We start from the raw sequence: 18,106 nt of genomic DNA on the forward strand, positions 1-18,106 counted from the left end.
GCTCCCCCCCCGCCACGCCCCGTTATCTGACCCTCCCTCGCTCCTCCCCCACCACGCCCCGTTATCTGACCCTCCCTCGCTCCTCCCCCACCACGCCCCGTTATCTGACCCTCCCTCGCTCCTCCCCCCACCACGCCCCGTTATCTGACCCTCTCTCGCTCCTCTAGTGGTGACAGGGACAGTGAAGTCTCTGGTGAAGGCCGAGGACGGGAACGAGCTGCACGCCAGCGTCAGCGTCATCAACACATACAAGATCGGGGAGCTGAGCGTCCAGCAAGCAGGGAAGAGTATGACCATCACAGTGGTCAACTGGTGCCCACGGTGCCCTGTCCTGAAGAGAGGTAACGTAGAGTGACGCTGAGTATCTATACACTGATAATGATCACGCCGCGCTGTATAATGATGCAGAGTATCTATACACTAATAATGATCACGCTGTGCTGTATAATGATGCTGAGTATCTATACACTAATAATGATCACGCCGCGCTGTATAATGATGCAGAGTATCTATACACTGATAGTGATCACGCTGCGCTGTATAATGATGCAGAGTATCTATACACTGATAGTGATCACGCCGCTCTGTATAATGATGCAGAGTATCTATACACAGATAATGATCACGCTGCGCTATATAATGATGCAGAGTATCTATACACTGATAATGATCACGCCGCTCTGTATAATGATGCAGAGTATCTATACACTGATAATGATCACGCCGCTCTGTATAATGATGCAGAGTATCTATACACAGATAATGATCACGCTGCGCTATATAATGATGCAGAGTATCTATACACTGATAATGATCACGCCGCTCTGTATAATGATGCAGAGTATCTATACACTGATAATGATCACGCTGCGCTATATAATGATGCAGAGTATCTATACACTGATAATGATCACGCCGCGCTGTATAATGATAAAGAGTATCTATACACTAATAATGATCACGCCGCGCTGTATAATGATGCAGAGTATCTATACACTGATAATGATCACGCCGCGCTGTATAATGATGCAGAGTATCTATACACTGATAGTGATCACGCCGCGCTGTATAATGATACAGAGTATCTATACACTAATAATGATCACGCCGCACTGTATAATGATACAGAGTATCTATACACTGATAATAATCACGCTGTGCTGTATAATGATGCAGAGTATCTATACACTGATAGTGATCACGCCGCCCTGTATAATGATGCAGAGTATCTATACACTGATAGTGATCACGCCGCCCTGTATAATGATGCAGAGTATCTATACACTGATAATAAACACGCTGCGTTGTATAATGATGCAGAGTATCTACTGTATACACTGATAATAATCACGCTGCACTGTATAATGATGCAGAGTATCTATACACTGATAATAAACACGCTGCGCTGTATATTGATGCTGAGTATGTTTGATCCCCAGGCGCCAGTTATCTCTTTATGGGGGATGTGGACCCCGAGGGCCGCGGGAAGATTGTACCGGAGAGCTTTGTGATAGCGTACAAAGCCGCTCAACACCAAATCCTGGGCAACATCAGCAAGAAACCCTGCTAGGCCCCACACCCCCTCCTAACGCCAGCAAGAAACCCTGCTAGGCCCCACACCCCCTCCTAACGCCAGCAAGAAACCCTGCTAGGCCCCAACACCCCCTCCTAACATCAGCAAGAAACCCTGCTAGTCCCCAACACCCCCTCCTAACACCAGCAAGAAACCCTGCTAGGCCCAACACCCCCTCCTAACATCAGCAAGAAACCCTGCTAGGCCCAACACCCCCTCCTAACATCAGCAAGAAACCCTGCTAGGCCCCACACCCCCTCCTAACGCCAGCAAGAAACCCTGCTAGGCCCCACACCCCTCCTAACATCAGCAAGAAACCCTGCTAGGCCCAACACCCCCTCCTAACGCCAGCAAGAAACCCTGCTAGGCCCAACACCCCCTCCTAACATCAGCAAGAAACCCTGCTAGGCCCAACACCCCCTCCTAACATCAGCAAGAAACCCTGCTAGGCCCCACACCCCCTCCTAACGCCAGCAAGAAACCCTGCTAGGCCCCACACCCCTCCTAACATCAGCAAGAAACCCTGCTAGGCCCAACACCCCCTCCTAACGCCAGCAAGAAACCCTGCTAGGCCCCAACACCCCCTCCTAACGCCAGCAAGAAACCCTGCTAGGCCCCAACACCCCCTCCTAACATCAGCAAGAAACCCTGCTAGGCCCAACACCCCCTCCTAACATCAGCAAGAAACCCTGCTAGGCCCCACACCCCCTCCTAACGTCAGCAAGAAACCCTGCTAGGCCCCACACCCCCTCCTAACGCCAGCAAGAAACCCTGCTAGGCCCCAACACCCCCTCCTAACATCAGCAAGAAACCCTGCTAGGCCCAACACCCCCTCCTAACATCAGCAAGAAACCCTGCTAGGCCCCACACCCCTCCTAACATCAGCAAGAAACCCTGCTAGGCCCAACACCCCTCCTAACGCCAGCAAGAAACCCTGCTAGGCCCAACACCCCCTCCTAACATCAGCAAGAAACCCTGCTAGGCCCCAACACCCCCTCCTAACATCAGCAAGAAACCCTGCTAGGCCCAACACCCCTCCTAACATCAGCAAGAAACCCTGCTAGGCCCCACACCCCCTCCTAACGCCAGCAAGAAACCCTGCTAGGCCCAACACCCCCTCCTAACGCCAGCAAGAAACCCTGCTAGGCCCAACACCCCTCCTAACATCAGCAAGAAACCCTGCTAGGCCCAACACCCCTCCTAACATCAGCAAGAAACCCTGCTAGGCCCAACACCCCTCCTAACATCAGCAAGAAACCCTGCTAGGCCCAACACCCCTCCTAACATCAGCAAGAAACCCTGCTAGGCCCAACACCCCTCCTAACATCAGCAAGAAACCCTGCTAGTCCCAACACCCCCTCCTAACGCCAGCAAGAAACCCTGCTAGTCCCAACACCCCTCCTAACATCAGCAAGAAACCCTGCTAGGCCCAACACCCCTCCTAACATCAGCAAGAAACCCTGCTAGGCCCAACACCCCTCCTAACATCAGCAAGAAACCCTGCTAGTCCCCAACACCCCCTCCTAACGCCAGCAAGAAACCCTGCTAGTCCCCAACACCCCCTCCTAACGCCAGCAAGAAACCCTGCTAGGCCCAACACCCCTCCTAACACCAGCAAGAAACCCTGCTAGGCCCAACACCCCCTCCTAACGCCAGCAAGAAACCCTGCTAGGCCCAACACCCCCTCCTAACGCCAGCAAGAAACCCTGCTAGTCCCAACACCCCCTCCTAACATCAGCAAGAAACCCTGCTAGGCCCAACACCCCCTCCTAACACCAGCAAGAAACCCTGCTAGGCCCCACACCCCCTCCTAACGCCAGCAAGAAACCCTGCTAGGCCCAACACCCCCTCCTAACATCAGCAAGAAACCCTGCTAGGCCCCAACACCCCCTCCTAACGCCAGCAAGAAACCCTGCTAGGCCCAACACCCCCTCCTAACATCAGCAAGAAACCCTGCTAGGCCCAACACCCCCTCCTAACATCAGCAAGAAACCCTGCTAGGCCCAACACCCCCTCCTAACATCAGCAAGAAACCCTGCTAGGCCCCAACACCCCCTCCTAACATCAGCAAGAAACCCTGCTAGTCCCCAACACCCCCTCCTAACATCAGCAAGAAACCCTGCTAGGCCCCAACACCCCCTCCTAACATCAGCAAGAAACCCTGCTAGGCCCCAACACCCCCTCCTAACATCAGCAAGAAACCCTGCTAGGCCCAACACCCCCTCCTAACGCCAGCAAGAAACCCTGCTAGGCCCCACACCCCCTCCTAACATCAGCAAGAAACCCTGCTAGGCCCCACACCCCCTCCTAACACCAGCAAGAAACCCTGCTAGGCCCCACACCCCCTCCTAACACCAGCAAGAAACCCTGCTAGGCCCAACACCCCCTCCTAACATCAGCAAGAAACCCTGCTAGGCCCAACACCCCCTCCTAACGCCAGCAAGAAACCCTGCTAGTCCCCAACACCCCCTCCTAACATCAGCAAGAAACCCTGCTAGTCCCAACACCCCCTCCTAACATCAGCAAGAAACCCTGCTAGGCCCCACACCCCCTCCTAACATCAGCAAGAAACCCTGCTAGGCCCAACACCCCCTCCTAACATCAGCAAGAAACCCTGCTAGGCCCCACACCCCCTCCTAACGCCAGCAAGAAACCCTGCTAGGCCCCACACCCCCTCCTAACGCCAGCAAGAAACCCTGCTAGGCCCAACACCCCCTCCTAACGCCAGCAAGAAACCCTGCTAGGCCCCAACACCCCCTCCTAACATCAGCAAGAAACCCTGCTAGGCCCCACACCCCCTCCTAACGTCAGCAAGAAACCCTGCTAGGCCCCACACCCCCTCCTAACGCCAGCAAGAAACCCTGCTAGGCCCCACACCCCCTCCTAACATCAGCAAGAAACCCTGCTAGGCCCAACACCCCTCCTAACATCAGCAAGAAACCCTGCTAGGCCCCACACCCCCTCCTAACATCAGCAAGAAACCCTGCTAGGCCCAACACCCCCTCCTAACATCAGCAAGAAACCCTGCTAGTCCCCAACACCCCCTCCTAACATCAGCAAGAAACCCTGCTAGTCCCCAACACCCCCTCCTAATGCCAGCAAGAAACCCTGCTAGGCCCAACACCCCCTCCTAACATCAGCAAGAAACCCTGCTAGTCCCAACACCCCCTCCTAACATCAGCAAGAAACCCTGCTAGGCCCAACACCCCCTCCTAACATCAGCAAGAAACCCTGCTAGTCCCCAACACCCCCTCCTAATATCAGCAAGAAACCCTGCTAGGCCCCAACACCCCCTCCTAACATCAGCAAGAAACCCTGCTAGTCCCAACACCCCCTCCTAACATCAGCAAGAAACCCTGCTAGTCCCAACACCCCCTCCTAACGCCAGCAAGAAACCCTGCTAGGCCCAACACCCCCTCCTAACATCAGCAAGAAACCCTGCTAGTCCCAACACCCCCTCCTAACATCAGCAAGAAACCCTGCTAGGCCCAACACCCCCTCCTAACATCAGCAAGAAACCCTGCTAGTCCCCAACACCCCCTCCTAATATCAGCAAGAAACCCTGCTAGGCCCCAACACCCCCTCCTAACATCAGCAAGAAACCCTGCTAGGCCCAACACCCTCTCCTAACGCCAGCAAGAAACCCTGCTAGGCCCCACACCCCCTCCTAACATCAGCAAGAAACCCTGCTAGGCCCAACACCCCCTCCTAACGCCAGCAAGAAACCCTGCTAGTCCCAACACCCCCTCCTAACGCCAGCAAGAAACCCTGCTAGGCCCCACACCCCTCCTAACATCAGCAAGAAACCCTGCTAGTCCCCAACACCCCCTCCTAACATCAGCAAGAAACCCTGCTAGGCCCCAACACCCCCTCCTAACGCCAGCAAGAAACCCTGCTAGGCCCAACACCCCCTCCTAACGCCAGCAAGAAACCCTGCTAGGCCCCAACACCCCCTCCTAATATCAGCAAGAAACCCTGCTAGGCCCAACACCCCCTCCTAACATCAGCAAGAAACCCTGCTAGTCCCAACACCCCCTCCTAACATCAGCAAGAAACCCTGCTAGGCCCAACACCCCCTCCTAACATCAGCAAGAAACCCTGCTAGTCCCCAACACCCCCTCCTAATATCAGCAAGAAACCCTGCTAGGCCCCAACACCCCCTCCTAACATCAGCAAGAAACCCTGCTAGGCCCAACACCCTCTCCTAACGCCAGCAAGAAACCCTGCTAGGCCCCACACCCCCTCCTAACATCAGCAAGAAACCCTGCTAGGCCCCACACCCCCTCCTAACGCCAGCAAGAAACCCTGCTAGGCCCCACACCCCTCCTAACATCAGCAAGAAACCCTGCTAGTCCCCAACACCCCCTCCTAACATCAGCAAGAAACCCTGCTAGGCCCCAACACCCCCTCCTAACGCCAGCAAGAAACCCTGCTAGGCCCAACACCCCCTCCTAACGCCAGCAAGAAACCCTGCTAGGCCCCAACACCCCCTCCTAATATCAGCAAGAAACCCTGCTAGTCCCCAACACCCCCTCCTAACATCAGCAAGAAACCCTGCTAGTCCCCAACACCCCCTCCTAACATCAGCAAGAAACCCTGCTAGTCCCCAACACCCCCTCCTAACGCCAGCAAGAAACCCTGCTAGGCCCCAACACCCCCTCCTAACGCCAGCAAGAAACCCTGCTAGGCCCAACACCCCCTCCTAACGCCAGCAAGAAACCCTGCTAGGCCCCAACACCCCCTCCTAATATCAGCAAGAAACCCTGCTAGGCCCAACACCCCCTCCTAACGCCAGCAAGAAACCCTGCTAGTCCCAACACCCCCTCCTAACGCCAGCAAGAAACCCTGCTAGTCCCAACACCCCCTCCTAACGCCAGCAAGAAACCCTGCTAGTCCCAACACCCCCTCCTAACATCAGCAAGAAACCCTGCTAGTCCCAACACCCCCTCCTAACGCCAGCAAGAAACCCTGCTAGGCCCAACACCCCCTCCTAACATCAGCAAGAAACCCTGCTAGGCCCAACACCCCCTCCTAACGCCAGCAAGAAACCCTGCTAGGCCCAACACCCCCTCCTAACATCAGCAAGAAACCCTGCTAGTCCCCAACACCCCCTCCTAACGCCAGCAAGAAACCCTGCTAGGCCCCAACACCCCCTCCTAACTCCAGCAAGAAACCCTGCTAGGCCCCACACCCCCTCCTAACATCAGCAAGAAACCCTGCTAGGCCCCACACCCCCTCCTAACATCAGCAAGAAACCCTGCTAGTCCCCACACCCCCTCCTAACGCCAGCAAGAAACCCTGCTAGGCCCAACACCCCCTCCTAACGCCAGCAAGAAACCCTGCTAGGCCCAACACCCCCTCCTAACGCCAGCAAGAAACCCTGCTAGGCCCCAACACCCCCTCCTAACGCCAGCAAGAAACCCTGCTAGTCCCAACACCCCCTCCTAACGCCAGCAAGAAACCCTGCTAGGCCCCAACACCTCCTCCTAACATCAGCAAGAAACCCTGCTAGGCCCAACACCCCCTCCTAACGCCAGCAAGAAACCCTGCTAGGCCCCACACCCCCTCCTAACGCCAGCAAGAAACCCTGCTAGTCCCCAACACCCCCTCCTAACGCCAGCAAGAAACCCTGCTAGGCCCCACACCCCCTCCTAACGCCAGCAAGAAACCCTGCTAGGCCCAACACCCCCTCCTAACGCCAGCAAGAAACCCTGCTAGTCCCCAACACCCCCTCCTAACGCCAGCAAGATACCCTGCTAGGCCCAACATCCCCTCCTAACGCCAGCAAGAAACCCTGCTAGGCCCAACACTCCCTCCTAACATCAGCAAGAAACCCTGCTGGGCCCCACACCCCCTCCTAACGCCAGCAAGAAACCCTGCTAGTCCCAACACCCCCTCCTAACGCCAGCAAGAAACCCTGCTAGGCCCCAACACCTCCTCCTAACATCAGCAAGAAACCCTGCTAGGCCCAACACCCCCTCCTAACGCCAGCAAGAAACCCTGCTAGGCCCCACACCCCCTCCTAACGCCAGCAAGAAACCCTGCTAGGCCCCAACACCCCCTCCTAACGCCAGCAAGAAACCCTGCTAGTCCCCAACACCCCCTCCTAACGCCAGCAAGATACCCTGCTAGGCCCAACACCCCCTCCTAACGCCAGCAAGAAACCCTGCTAGTCCCCAACACCCCCTCCTAACGCCAGCAAGAAACCCTGCTAGGCCCAACACCCCCTCCTAACGCCAGCAAGAAACCCTGCTAGTCCCCAACACCCCCTCCTAACGCCAGCAAGATACCCTGCTAGGCCCCAACACCCCCTCCTAACATCAGCAAGAAACCCTGCTAGGCCCAACACCCTCCTAACGCCAGCAAGAAACCCTGCTAGGCCCAACACCCCCTCCTAACGCCAGCAAGAAACCCTGCTAGGCCCAACACCCCCTCCTAACGCCAGCAAGAAACCCTGATAGTCCCAACACCCCCTCCTAACATCAGCAAGAAACCCTGCTAGGCCCAACACCCCCTCCTAACGCCAGCAAGAAACCCTGCTAGGCCCAACACCCCCTCCTAACGCCAGCAAGAAACCCTGCTAGGCCCAACACCCCCTCCTAACATCAGCAAGAAACCCTGCTAGTCCCCAACACCCCCTCCTAACGCCAGCAAGAAACCCTGCTAGGCCCCAACACCCCCTCCTAACTCCAGCAAGAAACCCTGCTAGGCCCAACACCCCCTCCTAACATCAGCAAGATACCCTGCTAGGCCCCAACACCCCCTCCTAACGCCAGCAAGAAACCCTGCTAGGCCCAACATCCCCTCCTAACGCCAGCAAGAAACCCTGCTAGTCCCCAACACCCCCTCCTAACGCCAGCAAGAAACCCTGCTAGGCCCAACACCCCCTCCTAACGCCAGCAAGAAACCCTGCTAGGCCCAACACCCCCTCCTAACATCAGCAAGAAACCCTGCTAGTCCCAACACACCCTCCTAACGCCAGCAAGAAACCCTGCTAGGCCCCAACACCCCCTCCTAACGCCAGCAAGAAACCCTGCTAGGCCCAACACCCCCTCCTAACGCCAGCAAGAAACCCTGCTAGCCCCAACACCCCCTCCTAACGCCAGCAAGAAACCCTGCTAGTCCCAACACCCCCTCCTAACGCCAGCAAGAAACCCTGCTAGGCCCAACACCCTCCTAACATCAGCAAGAAACCCTGCTAGGCCCAACACCCCCTCCTAACGCCAGCAAGAAACCCTGCTAGTCCCCACACCCCCTCCTAACATCAGCAAGAAACCCTGCTAGTCCCAACACCCCCTCCTAACGCCAGCAAGAAACCCTGCTAGTCCCCACACCCCCTCCTAACATCAGCAAGAAACCCTGCTAGGCCCAACACCCCCTCCTAACGCCAGCAAGAAACCCTGCTAGGCCCAACACCCCCTCCTAACATCAGCAAGAAACCCTGCTAGGCCCAACACCCCCTCCTAACGCCAGCAAGAAACCCTGCTAGTCCCAACACCCCCTCCTAACATCAGCAAGAAACCCTGCTAGGCCCAACACCCCCTCCTAACATCAGCAAGAAACCCTGCTAGGCCCAACACCTCCTCCTAACGCCAGCAAGAAACCCTGCTAGTCCCCAACACCCCCTCCTAACATCAGCAAGAAACCCTGCTAGGCCCAACACCCCCTCCTAACGCCAGCAAGAAACCCTGCTAGTCCCCAACACCCCCTCCTAACGCCAGCAAGAAACCCTGCTAGTCCCAACACCCCCTCCTAACATCAGCAAGAAACCCTGCTAGTCCCAACACCCCCTCCTAACGCCAGCAAGAAACCCTGCTAGGCCCAACACCCCCTCCTAACATCAGCAAGAAACCCTGCTAGGCCCAACACCCCCTCCTAACGCCAGCAAGAAACCCTGCTAGGCCCAACACCCCCTCCTAACGCCAGCAAGAAACCCTGCTAGGCCCCAACACCCCCTCCTAACATCAGCAAGAAACCCTGCTAGTCCCCAACACCCCCTCCTAACGCCAGCAAGAAACCCTGCTAGGCCCAACACCCCCTCCTAACGCCAGCAAGAAACCCTGCTAGGCCCCAACACCCCTCCTAACGCCAGCAAGAAACCCTGCTAGTCCCCAACACCCCCTCCTAACTCCAGCAAGAAACCCTGCTAGGCCCAACACCCCCTCCTAACGCCAGCAAGATACCCTGCTAGGCCCAACACCCCCTCCTAACATCAGCAAGAAACCCTGCTAGTCCCCAACACCCCCTCCTAACGCCAGCAAGAAACCCTGCTAGGCCCAACACCCCCTCCTAACGCCAGCAAGAAACCCTGCTAGGCCCAACACCCCCTCCTAACGCCAGCAAGAAACCCTGCTAGTCCCAACACCCCCTCCTAACGCCAGCAAGAAACCCTGCTAGGCCCAACACCCCCTCCTAACATCAGCAAGAAACCCTGCTAGGCCCAACACCCCTCCTAACGCCAGCAAGAAACCCTGCTAGGCCCAACACCCCTCCTAACATCAGCAAGAAACCCTGCTAGGCCCAACACCCCCTCCTAACGCCAGCAAGAAACCCTGCTAGGCCCCAACACCCCCTCCTAACGCCAGCAAGAAACCCTGCTAGGCCCAACACCCCCTCCTAACATCAGCAAGAAACCCTGCTAGGCCCAACACCCCCTCCTAACATCAGCAAGAAACCCTGCTAGGCCCAACACCCCCTCCTAACGCCAGCAAGAAACCCTGCTAGTCCCAACACCCCCTCCTAACGCCAGCAAGAAACCCTGCTAGGCCCCAACACCCCCTCCTAACGCCAGCAAGAAACCCTGCTAGGCCCCAACACCCCCTCCTAACGCCAGCAAGATACCCTGCTAGGCCCCACACCCCCTCCTAACGCCAGCAAGAAACCCTGCTAGGCCCCACACCCCCTCCTAACGCCAGCAAGATACCCTGCTAGGCCCCACACCCCCTCCTAACGCCAGCAAGAAACCCTGCTAGGCCCAACACCCCCTCCTAACTCCAGCAAGAAACCCTGCTAGTCCCCAACACCCCCTCCTAACGCCAGCAAGAAACCCTGCTAGGCCCAACACCCCCTCCTAACGCCAGCAAGAAACCCTGCTAGGCCCCAACACCCCCTCCTAACTCCAGCAAGAAACCCTGCTAGTCCCCAACACCCCCTCCTAACTCCAGCAAGAAACCCTGCTTAGGCCCAACACCCCCTCCTAACGCCAGCAAGAAACCCTGCTAGGCCCAACACCCCTCCTAACGCCAGCAAGAAACCCTGCTAGTCCCAACACCCCCTCCTAACGCCAGCAAGAAACCCTGCTAGGCCCAACACCCCCTCCTAACGCCAGCAGGAAACCCTGCTAGTCCCCAACACCCCCTCCTAACTCCAGCAAGAAACCCTGCTAGGCCCAACACCCCCTCCTAACGCCAGCAAGAAACCCTGCTAGGCCCAACACCCCCTCCTAACATCAGCAAGAAACCCTGCTAGGCCCAACACCCCCTCCTAACGCCAGCAAGAAACCCTGCTAGGCCCAACACCCCCTCCTAACATCAGCAAGAAACCCTGCTAGGCCCAACACCCCCTCCTAACGCCAGCAAGAAACCCTGCTAGTCCCCAACACCCCCTCCTAACATCAGCAAGAAACCCTGCTAGTCCCAACACCCCCTCCTAACATCAGCAAGAAACCCTGCTAGTCCCAACACCCCCTCCTAACATCAGCAAGAAACCCTGCTAGTCCCCAACACCCCCTCCTAACGCCAGCAAGAAACCCTGCTAGGCCCAACACCCCCTCCTAACGCCAGCAAGAAACCCTGCTAGTCCCAACACCCCCTCCTAACGCCAGCAAGAAACCCTGCTAGGCCCAACACCCCCTCCTAACATCAGCAAGAAACCCTGCTAGGCCCAACACCCCCTCCTAACATCAGCAAGAAACCCTGCTAGGCCCCACACCCCCTCCTAACATCAGCAAGAAACCCTGCTAGTCCCCAACACCCCTCCTAACATCAGCAAGAAACCCTGCTAGGCCCAACACCCCCTCCTAACGCCAGCAAGAAACCCTGCTAGGCCCAACACCCCCTCCTAACGCCAGCAAGAAACCCTGCTAGTCCCCAACACCCCTCCTAACATCAGCAAGAAACCCTGCTAGGCCCAACACCCCCTCCTAACGCCAGCAAGAAACCCTGCTAGGCCCAACACCCCCTCCTAACATCAGCAAGAAACCCTGCTAGTCCCCAACACCCCCTCCTAACGCCAGCAAGAAACCCTGCTAGGCCCAACACCCCCTCCTAACGCCAGCAGGAAACCCTGCTAGGCCCAACACCCCTCCTAACATCAGCAAGAAACCCTGCTAGGCCCAACACCCCCTCCTAATATCAGCAAGAAACCCTGCTAGGCCCAACACCCCCTCCTAACATCAGCAAGAAACCCTGCTAGGCCCAACACCCCCTCCTAACGCCAGCAAGAAACCCTGCTAGTCCCCAACACCCCCTCCTAACGCCAGCAAGAAACCCTGCTAGTCCCAACACCCCCTCCTAACGCCAGCAAGAAACCCTGCTAGGCCCAACACCCCTCCTAACGCCAGCAGGAAACCCTGCTAGGCCCAACACCCCCTCCTAACGCCAGCAAGAAACCCTGCTAGGCCCCACACCCCCTCCTAACGCCAGCAAGAAACCCTGCTAGGCCCAACACCCCCTCCTAACGCCAGCAAGAAACCCTGCTAGGCCCCACACCCCCTCCTAACGCCAGCAAGAAACCCTGCTAGGCCCAACATCCCCTCCTAACGCCAGCAAGAAACCCTGCTAGGCCCAACACCCCCTCCTAACGCCAGCAAGAAACCCTGCTAGTCCCAACACCCCCTCCTAACGCCAGCAAGAAACCCTGCTAGGCCCCACACCCCCTCCTAACGCCAGCAAGAAACCCTGCTAGGCCCAACATCCCCTCCTAACGCCAGCAAGAAACCCTGCTAGGCCCAACACCCCCTCCTAACGCCAGCAAGAAACCCTGCTAGGCCCCACACCCCCTTCTTTTTTTTGTTTCAATTTTTTTATTGTTTTTTGAGAGAATGACATCAAATAACTGGTTTCAACTTACATCTGTTACAACTTCACAGTGTATAAAAAGAAAAAATATTAAACATTATATTACAACATAAATAATACTCTTGTTGTCTTCTTTATCTTATAAATTAACTTACATCCGTTGAATTCTACAAAACAGTTGTATATATATATATATATTTTTTTTTTAAATGTTAACAGCCTATTTAGGAAGCCTCCGCCACTTCCGGGCATCTCTCGCGGAGAAAAACAAGGATAGTGGAGAAAGAAGCAAGAAAGAAGAGTGAGGGGGTAGGGGGGGGAGGGGAAATGAGAGGAGGGGGTAGGGGGGGGAGGGGAAATGAGAGGAGGGGGGTAGGGGGCGTGGCCTATTAACTCCAGTCTTGTATGGACCCTATGTTTTATTGTTAGTTGTCTGGCCATACTGACCAGACCTTATGGAACTTATCAACCTTTTGACCCAGCTGTGCCGAGAGGAGTTCCATTAGTCTTATTTCCCCCGACCCGTCTCAGGACTGTCCGCTTGGAGGGGGGGTTTATTTTTTTCCATGCCGCGGCTACCGAGCATCGAGCTGCAGTGAGGACGTGGCTTATTACTTTGTTCTCTTTGGGTTGTAGGTCCTCTATTGGTTTAGTCAGCACCAGGACCAGCGGGTCCACCTCTATCTCTAGCCCCAGGAGCTCTCGTATCATTGTTTGTATCATGATCCAGAACCCCTGAATCTTTGGGCAATTCCACCAGATATGAGCCATGTCTCCTTTTTGCCCACATCCTCTCCAACACAAATCTGAGGACCCGGGGAAAATCTGGCTCAGCCTATTTGGGGTTAGGTACCAATGGAAGATAATTGTGAATATGTTTTCTTTTGTGGTTGTGCAGATTGACGTTTTAGAGGCCGCTTCCCAGATATCCTTCCAGTCGTCTCTGTCTAAGTCTAGGTTTAAGTCTTCTGCCCATTTTAGCATGTAGCTGTGCTTAGATTGTGCCGCGGCTGACGCCAGGCCCAGATATACCTCAGAAATCAGACCTTTGCAATAATAGCCTCTTATGCATAATCTCTCAGATTTTGTCATAGCAGAAAACACTGTCTTTTGAGACTGTTTGTAGGTAATGTCGAATTTGTAAATAACCAAACACCGGTAAATTTGTAATTTTATGCTTTTTCTCCAGCTCTGGGAGTGCGAGAATCTTATTTTTGGATACATAGTCATCAGCCATTACCAACCTCAGCTCTTTATATTTACTAAGTCCCTTTGGGAGGCAGCCTGGGATAAACTCGGGATTGCTAAATATGGGGGTCATTAGAGTAGGGGACGATGCCAAGTGATATTTCTCCTTATTTCTTGACCATATCCTCCATGTACACCTCATTGCTCCAAGTTTTAATTTATCTGCTAGGCTCTCCCTTCCTCCCCCGGTCCAAAGGGTTGCCGGCAGAGAAGAGGGTACTGCATAGGTAGACTCAATCCCCAGCCAACAACTTGTAGTTGGGTCGTTGTTCCACATTATTACTTGTTTTAGTTGGGCCGCCAGATAGTATTTAGTGATATCTGGGACTCCCAGACCCCCGCAGTCTTTTGGAGCTAGCAAAGCTCCTCTAGCAACCCTTGGTCTTTTGTTTTTCCAGATGAATTGAAAAATTCTATTCTGGATATTTTTAAGTTCTGCTAGTGGAATGTCTATTGGAAGCGTCTGGAAATAATATAGGAGTCTTGGCAGGATATTCATTTTAACTGTGGCTATTCTTCCTAGCCAAGAGATCTGATATTCGTTCCAGCTCTGAAGGTCTTTTCTAATCTTTCAAAGAGAGGGGGATAATTGTGTCGGTATAGGGTCTTAAAAGAGCTCGTTATCTGTATTCCCAGATATTTAATTTTTATCGAGCTCCATTTATAATTAAAGTTTGCCTGTAACAACTTAACTTCTGGTGCTGTTAGTGAAAGATTCAGAGCCTCCGACTTGTCCGTGTTAATTTTATATCCCGAAATTTTACTAAATTGGTCTAATTGGGATTGTAAATTTGGTAGGGATGTCAGTGGGTTGGACAGGGTTAGGATAATGTCGTCGGCAAACAGGGATATTTTGTAAATTGTCTCTCCAATTTCGATACCTTTGATATTCTTATTGTCCCTAATTGTCGCTGCCAGGGGTTCTATGGAGAGGGCGAATAGAAGCGGAGATAAGGGGCATCCTTGTCGGGTACCATTAATAATTTTTATGGGGTTTGAGTCTCCTCATGGGAGTTTATCGACTGCTGTGGGAGTTTTGTATAGGGCTCTGATCCCCTCTAAATATTGGCCCCTAAATCCGAATTTGATCAAAGTTTGATCTAAGAAATCCCACCGTATCCTGTCAAATGCTTTCTCTGCATCTAGACTCAACAGGATAGCCTTCGTATTTGAGAGGTGTACATGGTCTATAAGGTTGATAATTTTTTCTGGTATTATCAGAGGCCTGTCTTCCCGAGACAAACCCGACTTGATCTATATGAATTAGTCTGGGCAATATTGGGGTGAGTCGGTTTGCCAGGATTTTGCTAAAGAGTTTTAGGTCCGAATTAAGGAGGGCTATGGGGCGATAGTTACCGCATTGTAATGGGTCTCTCCCTTCCTTGTGTATGATTGCTAGATTTGCTTTGGACATTGTTGTCGGAATATCTGCTCCCCCTAGGAACGAATTAAACATATCCAGCATATATGGGGCCAGTACCTTCTTAAATTTTTTGTAGTACTGGTTTGAGAAGCCATCCGGGCCTGGCGTTTTACGGGCTTTTAATTGAGCTATGGCTTCTAGAAGTTCTTCCCGTGTTATATCCTTATTTAGTTCTAAATGGTTTTCTTCTGTAAGTTCTGGAAGTTTACACTGCCCCAGGTATTCAGAGATAGCCTCCGATCCCGATAATCTATTCTTTGGGAAGTTTAAATTGTATAATTTAAGGTAGAATTCTGAGAATTCTTTTGCTATTTGCTTCTTGTTGTATGTTTTTGTTCCTAAACTAGTTTGAATAGCTGAGATTTGCGGGCCCGTATACCCGGGTCTCCCGTACCTGGGAACAGCTGTACGGGCAGAATAATGCCCTCAACGCCCGTATACCCGGGTCTCCCGTACCTTGGAACAGCTGTACGGGCAGAATAATGCCCCAACACCCGTATACCCGGGTCTCCCATACCTGGGAACAGCTGTACGGGCAGAATAATGCCCCCAATGCCCGTATACCCGGTCTCCCATACCTGGGAACAGCTGTACGGGCAGAATAATGCCCCCAATGCCCGTATACCCGGGTCTCCCATACCTGGGAACAGCTGTACAGGCAGAATAATGCCCCCAACGCCCGTATACCCGGGTCTCCCATACGTGGGAACAGCTGTACGGGCAGAATAATGCCCCAATGCCCGTATACCCGGGTCTCCCATACCTGGGAACAGCTGTACGGGCAGAATAATGCCCCCAACGCCCGTATACCCGGGTCTCCCATACCTGCTAGTCCCAACACCCCCTCCTAACGCCAGCAAGAAACCCTGCTAGGCCCAACACCCCCTCCTAACATCAGCAAGAAACCCTGCTAGGCCCAACACCCCCTCCTAACATCAGCAAGAAACCCTGCTAGGCCCCACACCCCCTCCTAACATCAGCAAGAAACCCTGCTAGTCCCCAACACCCCTCCTAACATCAGCAAGAAACCCTGCTAGGCCCAACACCCCCTCCTAACGCCAGCAAGAAACCCTGCTAGGCCCAACACCCCCTCCTAACGCCAGCAAGAAACCCTGCTAGTCCCCAACACCCCTCCTAACATCAGCAAGAAACCCTGCTAGGCCCAACACCCCCTCCTAACGCCAGCAAGAAACCCTGCTAGGCCCAACACCCCCTCCTAACATCAGCAAGAAACCCTGCTAGTCCCCAACACCCCCTCCTAACGCCAGCAAGAAACCCTGCTAGGCCCAACACCCCCTCCTAACGCCAGCAGGAAACCCTGCTAGGCCCAACACCCCTCCTAACATCAGCAAGAAACCCTGCTAGGCCCAACACCCCCTCCTAATATCAGCAAGAAACCCTGCTAGGCCCAACACCCCCTCCTAACATCAGCAAGAAACCCTGCTAGGCCCAACACCCCCTCCTAACGCCAGCAAGAAACCCTGCTAGTCCCCAACACCCCCTCCTAACGCCAGCAAGAAACCCTGCTAGTCCCAACACCCCCTCCTAACGCCAGCAAGAAACCCTGCTAGGCCCAACACCCCTCCTAACGCCAGCAGGAAACCCTGCTAGGCCCAACACCCCCTCCTAACGCCAGCAAGAAACCCTGCTAGGCCCCACACCCCCTCCTAACGCCAGCAAGAAACCCTGCTAGGCCCAACACCCCCTCCTAACGCCAGCAAGAAACCCTGCTAGGCCCCACACCCCCTCCTAACGCCAGCAAGAAACCCTGCTAGGCCCAACATCCCCTCCTAACGCCAGCAAGAAACCCTGCTAGGCCCAACACCCCCTCCTAACGCCAGCAAGAAACCCTGCTAGTCCCAACACCCCCTCCTAACGCCAGCAAGAAACCCTGCTAGGCCCCACACCCCCTCCTAACGCCAGCAAGAAACCCTGCTAGGCCCAACATCCCCTCCTAACGCCAGCAAGAAACCCTGCTAGGCCCAACACCCCCTCCTAACGCCAGCAAGAAACCCTGCTAGGCCCCACACCCCCTTCTTTTTTTTGTTTCAATTTTTTTATTGTTTTTTGAGAGAATGACATCAAATAACTGGTTTCAACTTACATCTGTTACAACTTCACAGTGTATAAAAAGAAAAAATATTAAACATTATATTACAACATAAATAATACTCTTGTTGTCTTCTTTATCTTATAAATTAACTTACATCCGTTGAATTCTACAAAACAGTTGTATATATATATATATATTTTTTTTTTAAATGTTAACAGCCTATTTAGGAAGCCTCCGCCACTTCCGGGCATCTCTCGCGGAGAAAAACAAGGATAGTGGAGAAAGAAGCAAGAAAGAAGAGTGAGGGGGTAGGGGGGGGAGGGGAAATGAGAGGAGGGGGTAGGGGGGGGAGGGGAAATGAGAGGAGGGGGGTAGGGGGCGTGGCCTATTAACTCCAGTCTTGTATGGACCCTATGTTTTATTGTTAGTTGTCTGGCCATACTGACCAGACCTTATGGAACTTATCAACCTTTTGACCCAGCTGTGCCGAGAGGAGTTCCATTAGTCTTATTTCCCCCGACCCGTCTCAGGACTGTCCGCTTGGAGGGGGGGTTTATTTTTTTCCATGCCGCGGCTACCGAGCATCGAGCTGCAGTGAGGACGTGGCTTATTACTTTGTTCTCTTTGGGTTGTAGGTCCTCTATTGGTTTAGTCAGCACCAGGACCAGCGGGTCCACCTCTATCTCTAGCCCCAGGAGCTCTCGTATCATTGTTTGTATCATGATCCAGAACCCCTGAATCTTTGGGCAATTCCACCAGATATGAGCCATGTCTCCTTTTTGCCCACATCC

At 54.0% G+C, this 18,106-nt stretch overlaps 1 protein-coding gene across 1 annotated transcript in view; it reads left to right on the forward strand.

Annotated features, from left to right (window-relative positions):
* The window catches only part of LOC142486147 (procollagen C-endopeptidase enhancer 2-like), a 55,477-nt gene extending 53,467 nt beyond the window's left edge, over nt 1–2,010 (forward strand). Inside the window, exons 8-9 of the mRNA XM_075584804.1 lie at nt 168–341; nt 1,440–2,010. Coding sequence (XP_075440919.1) covers nt 168–341; nt 1,440–1,570 — 305 coding nt within the window. The 3' untranslated portion in view covers nt 1,571–2,010. The remainder of the gene's footprint in view (nt 1–167; nt 342–1,439) is intronic.
* The last annotated feature ends 16,096 nt before the right edge of the window (nt 2,011–18,106 follow it).

The sequence above is a fragment of the Ascaphus truei genome, unplaced genomic scaffold (assembly GCF_040206685.1).
Source record: "Ascaphus truei isolate aAscTru1 unplaced genomic scaffold, aAscTru1.hap1 HAP1_SCAFFOLD_752, whole genome shotgun sequence".
In the NCBI taxonomy this organism is placed as follows: domain Eukaryota; kingdom Metazoa; phylum Chordata; class Amphibia; order Anura; family Ascaphidae; genus Ascaphus; species Ascaphus truei.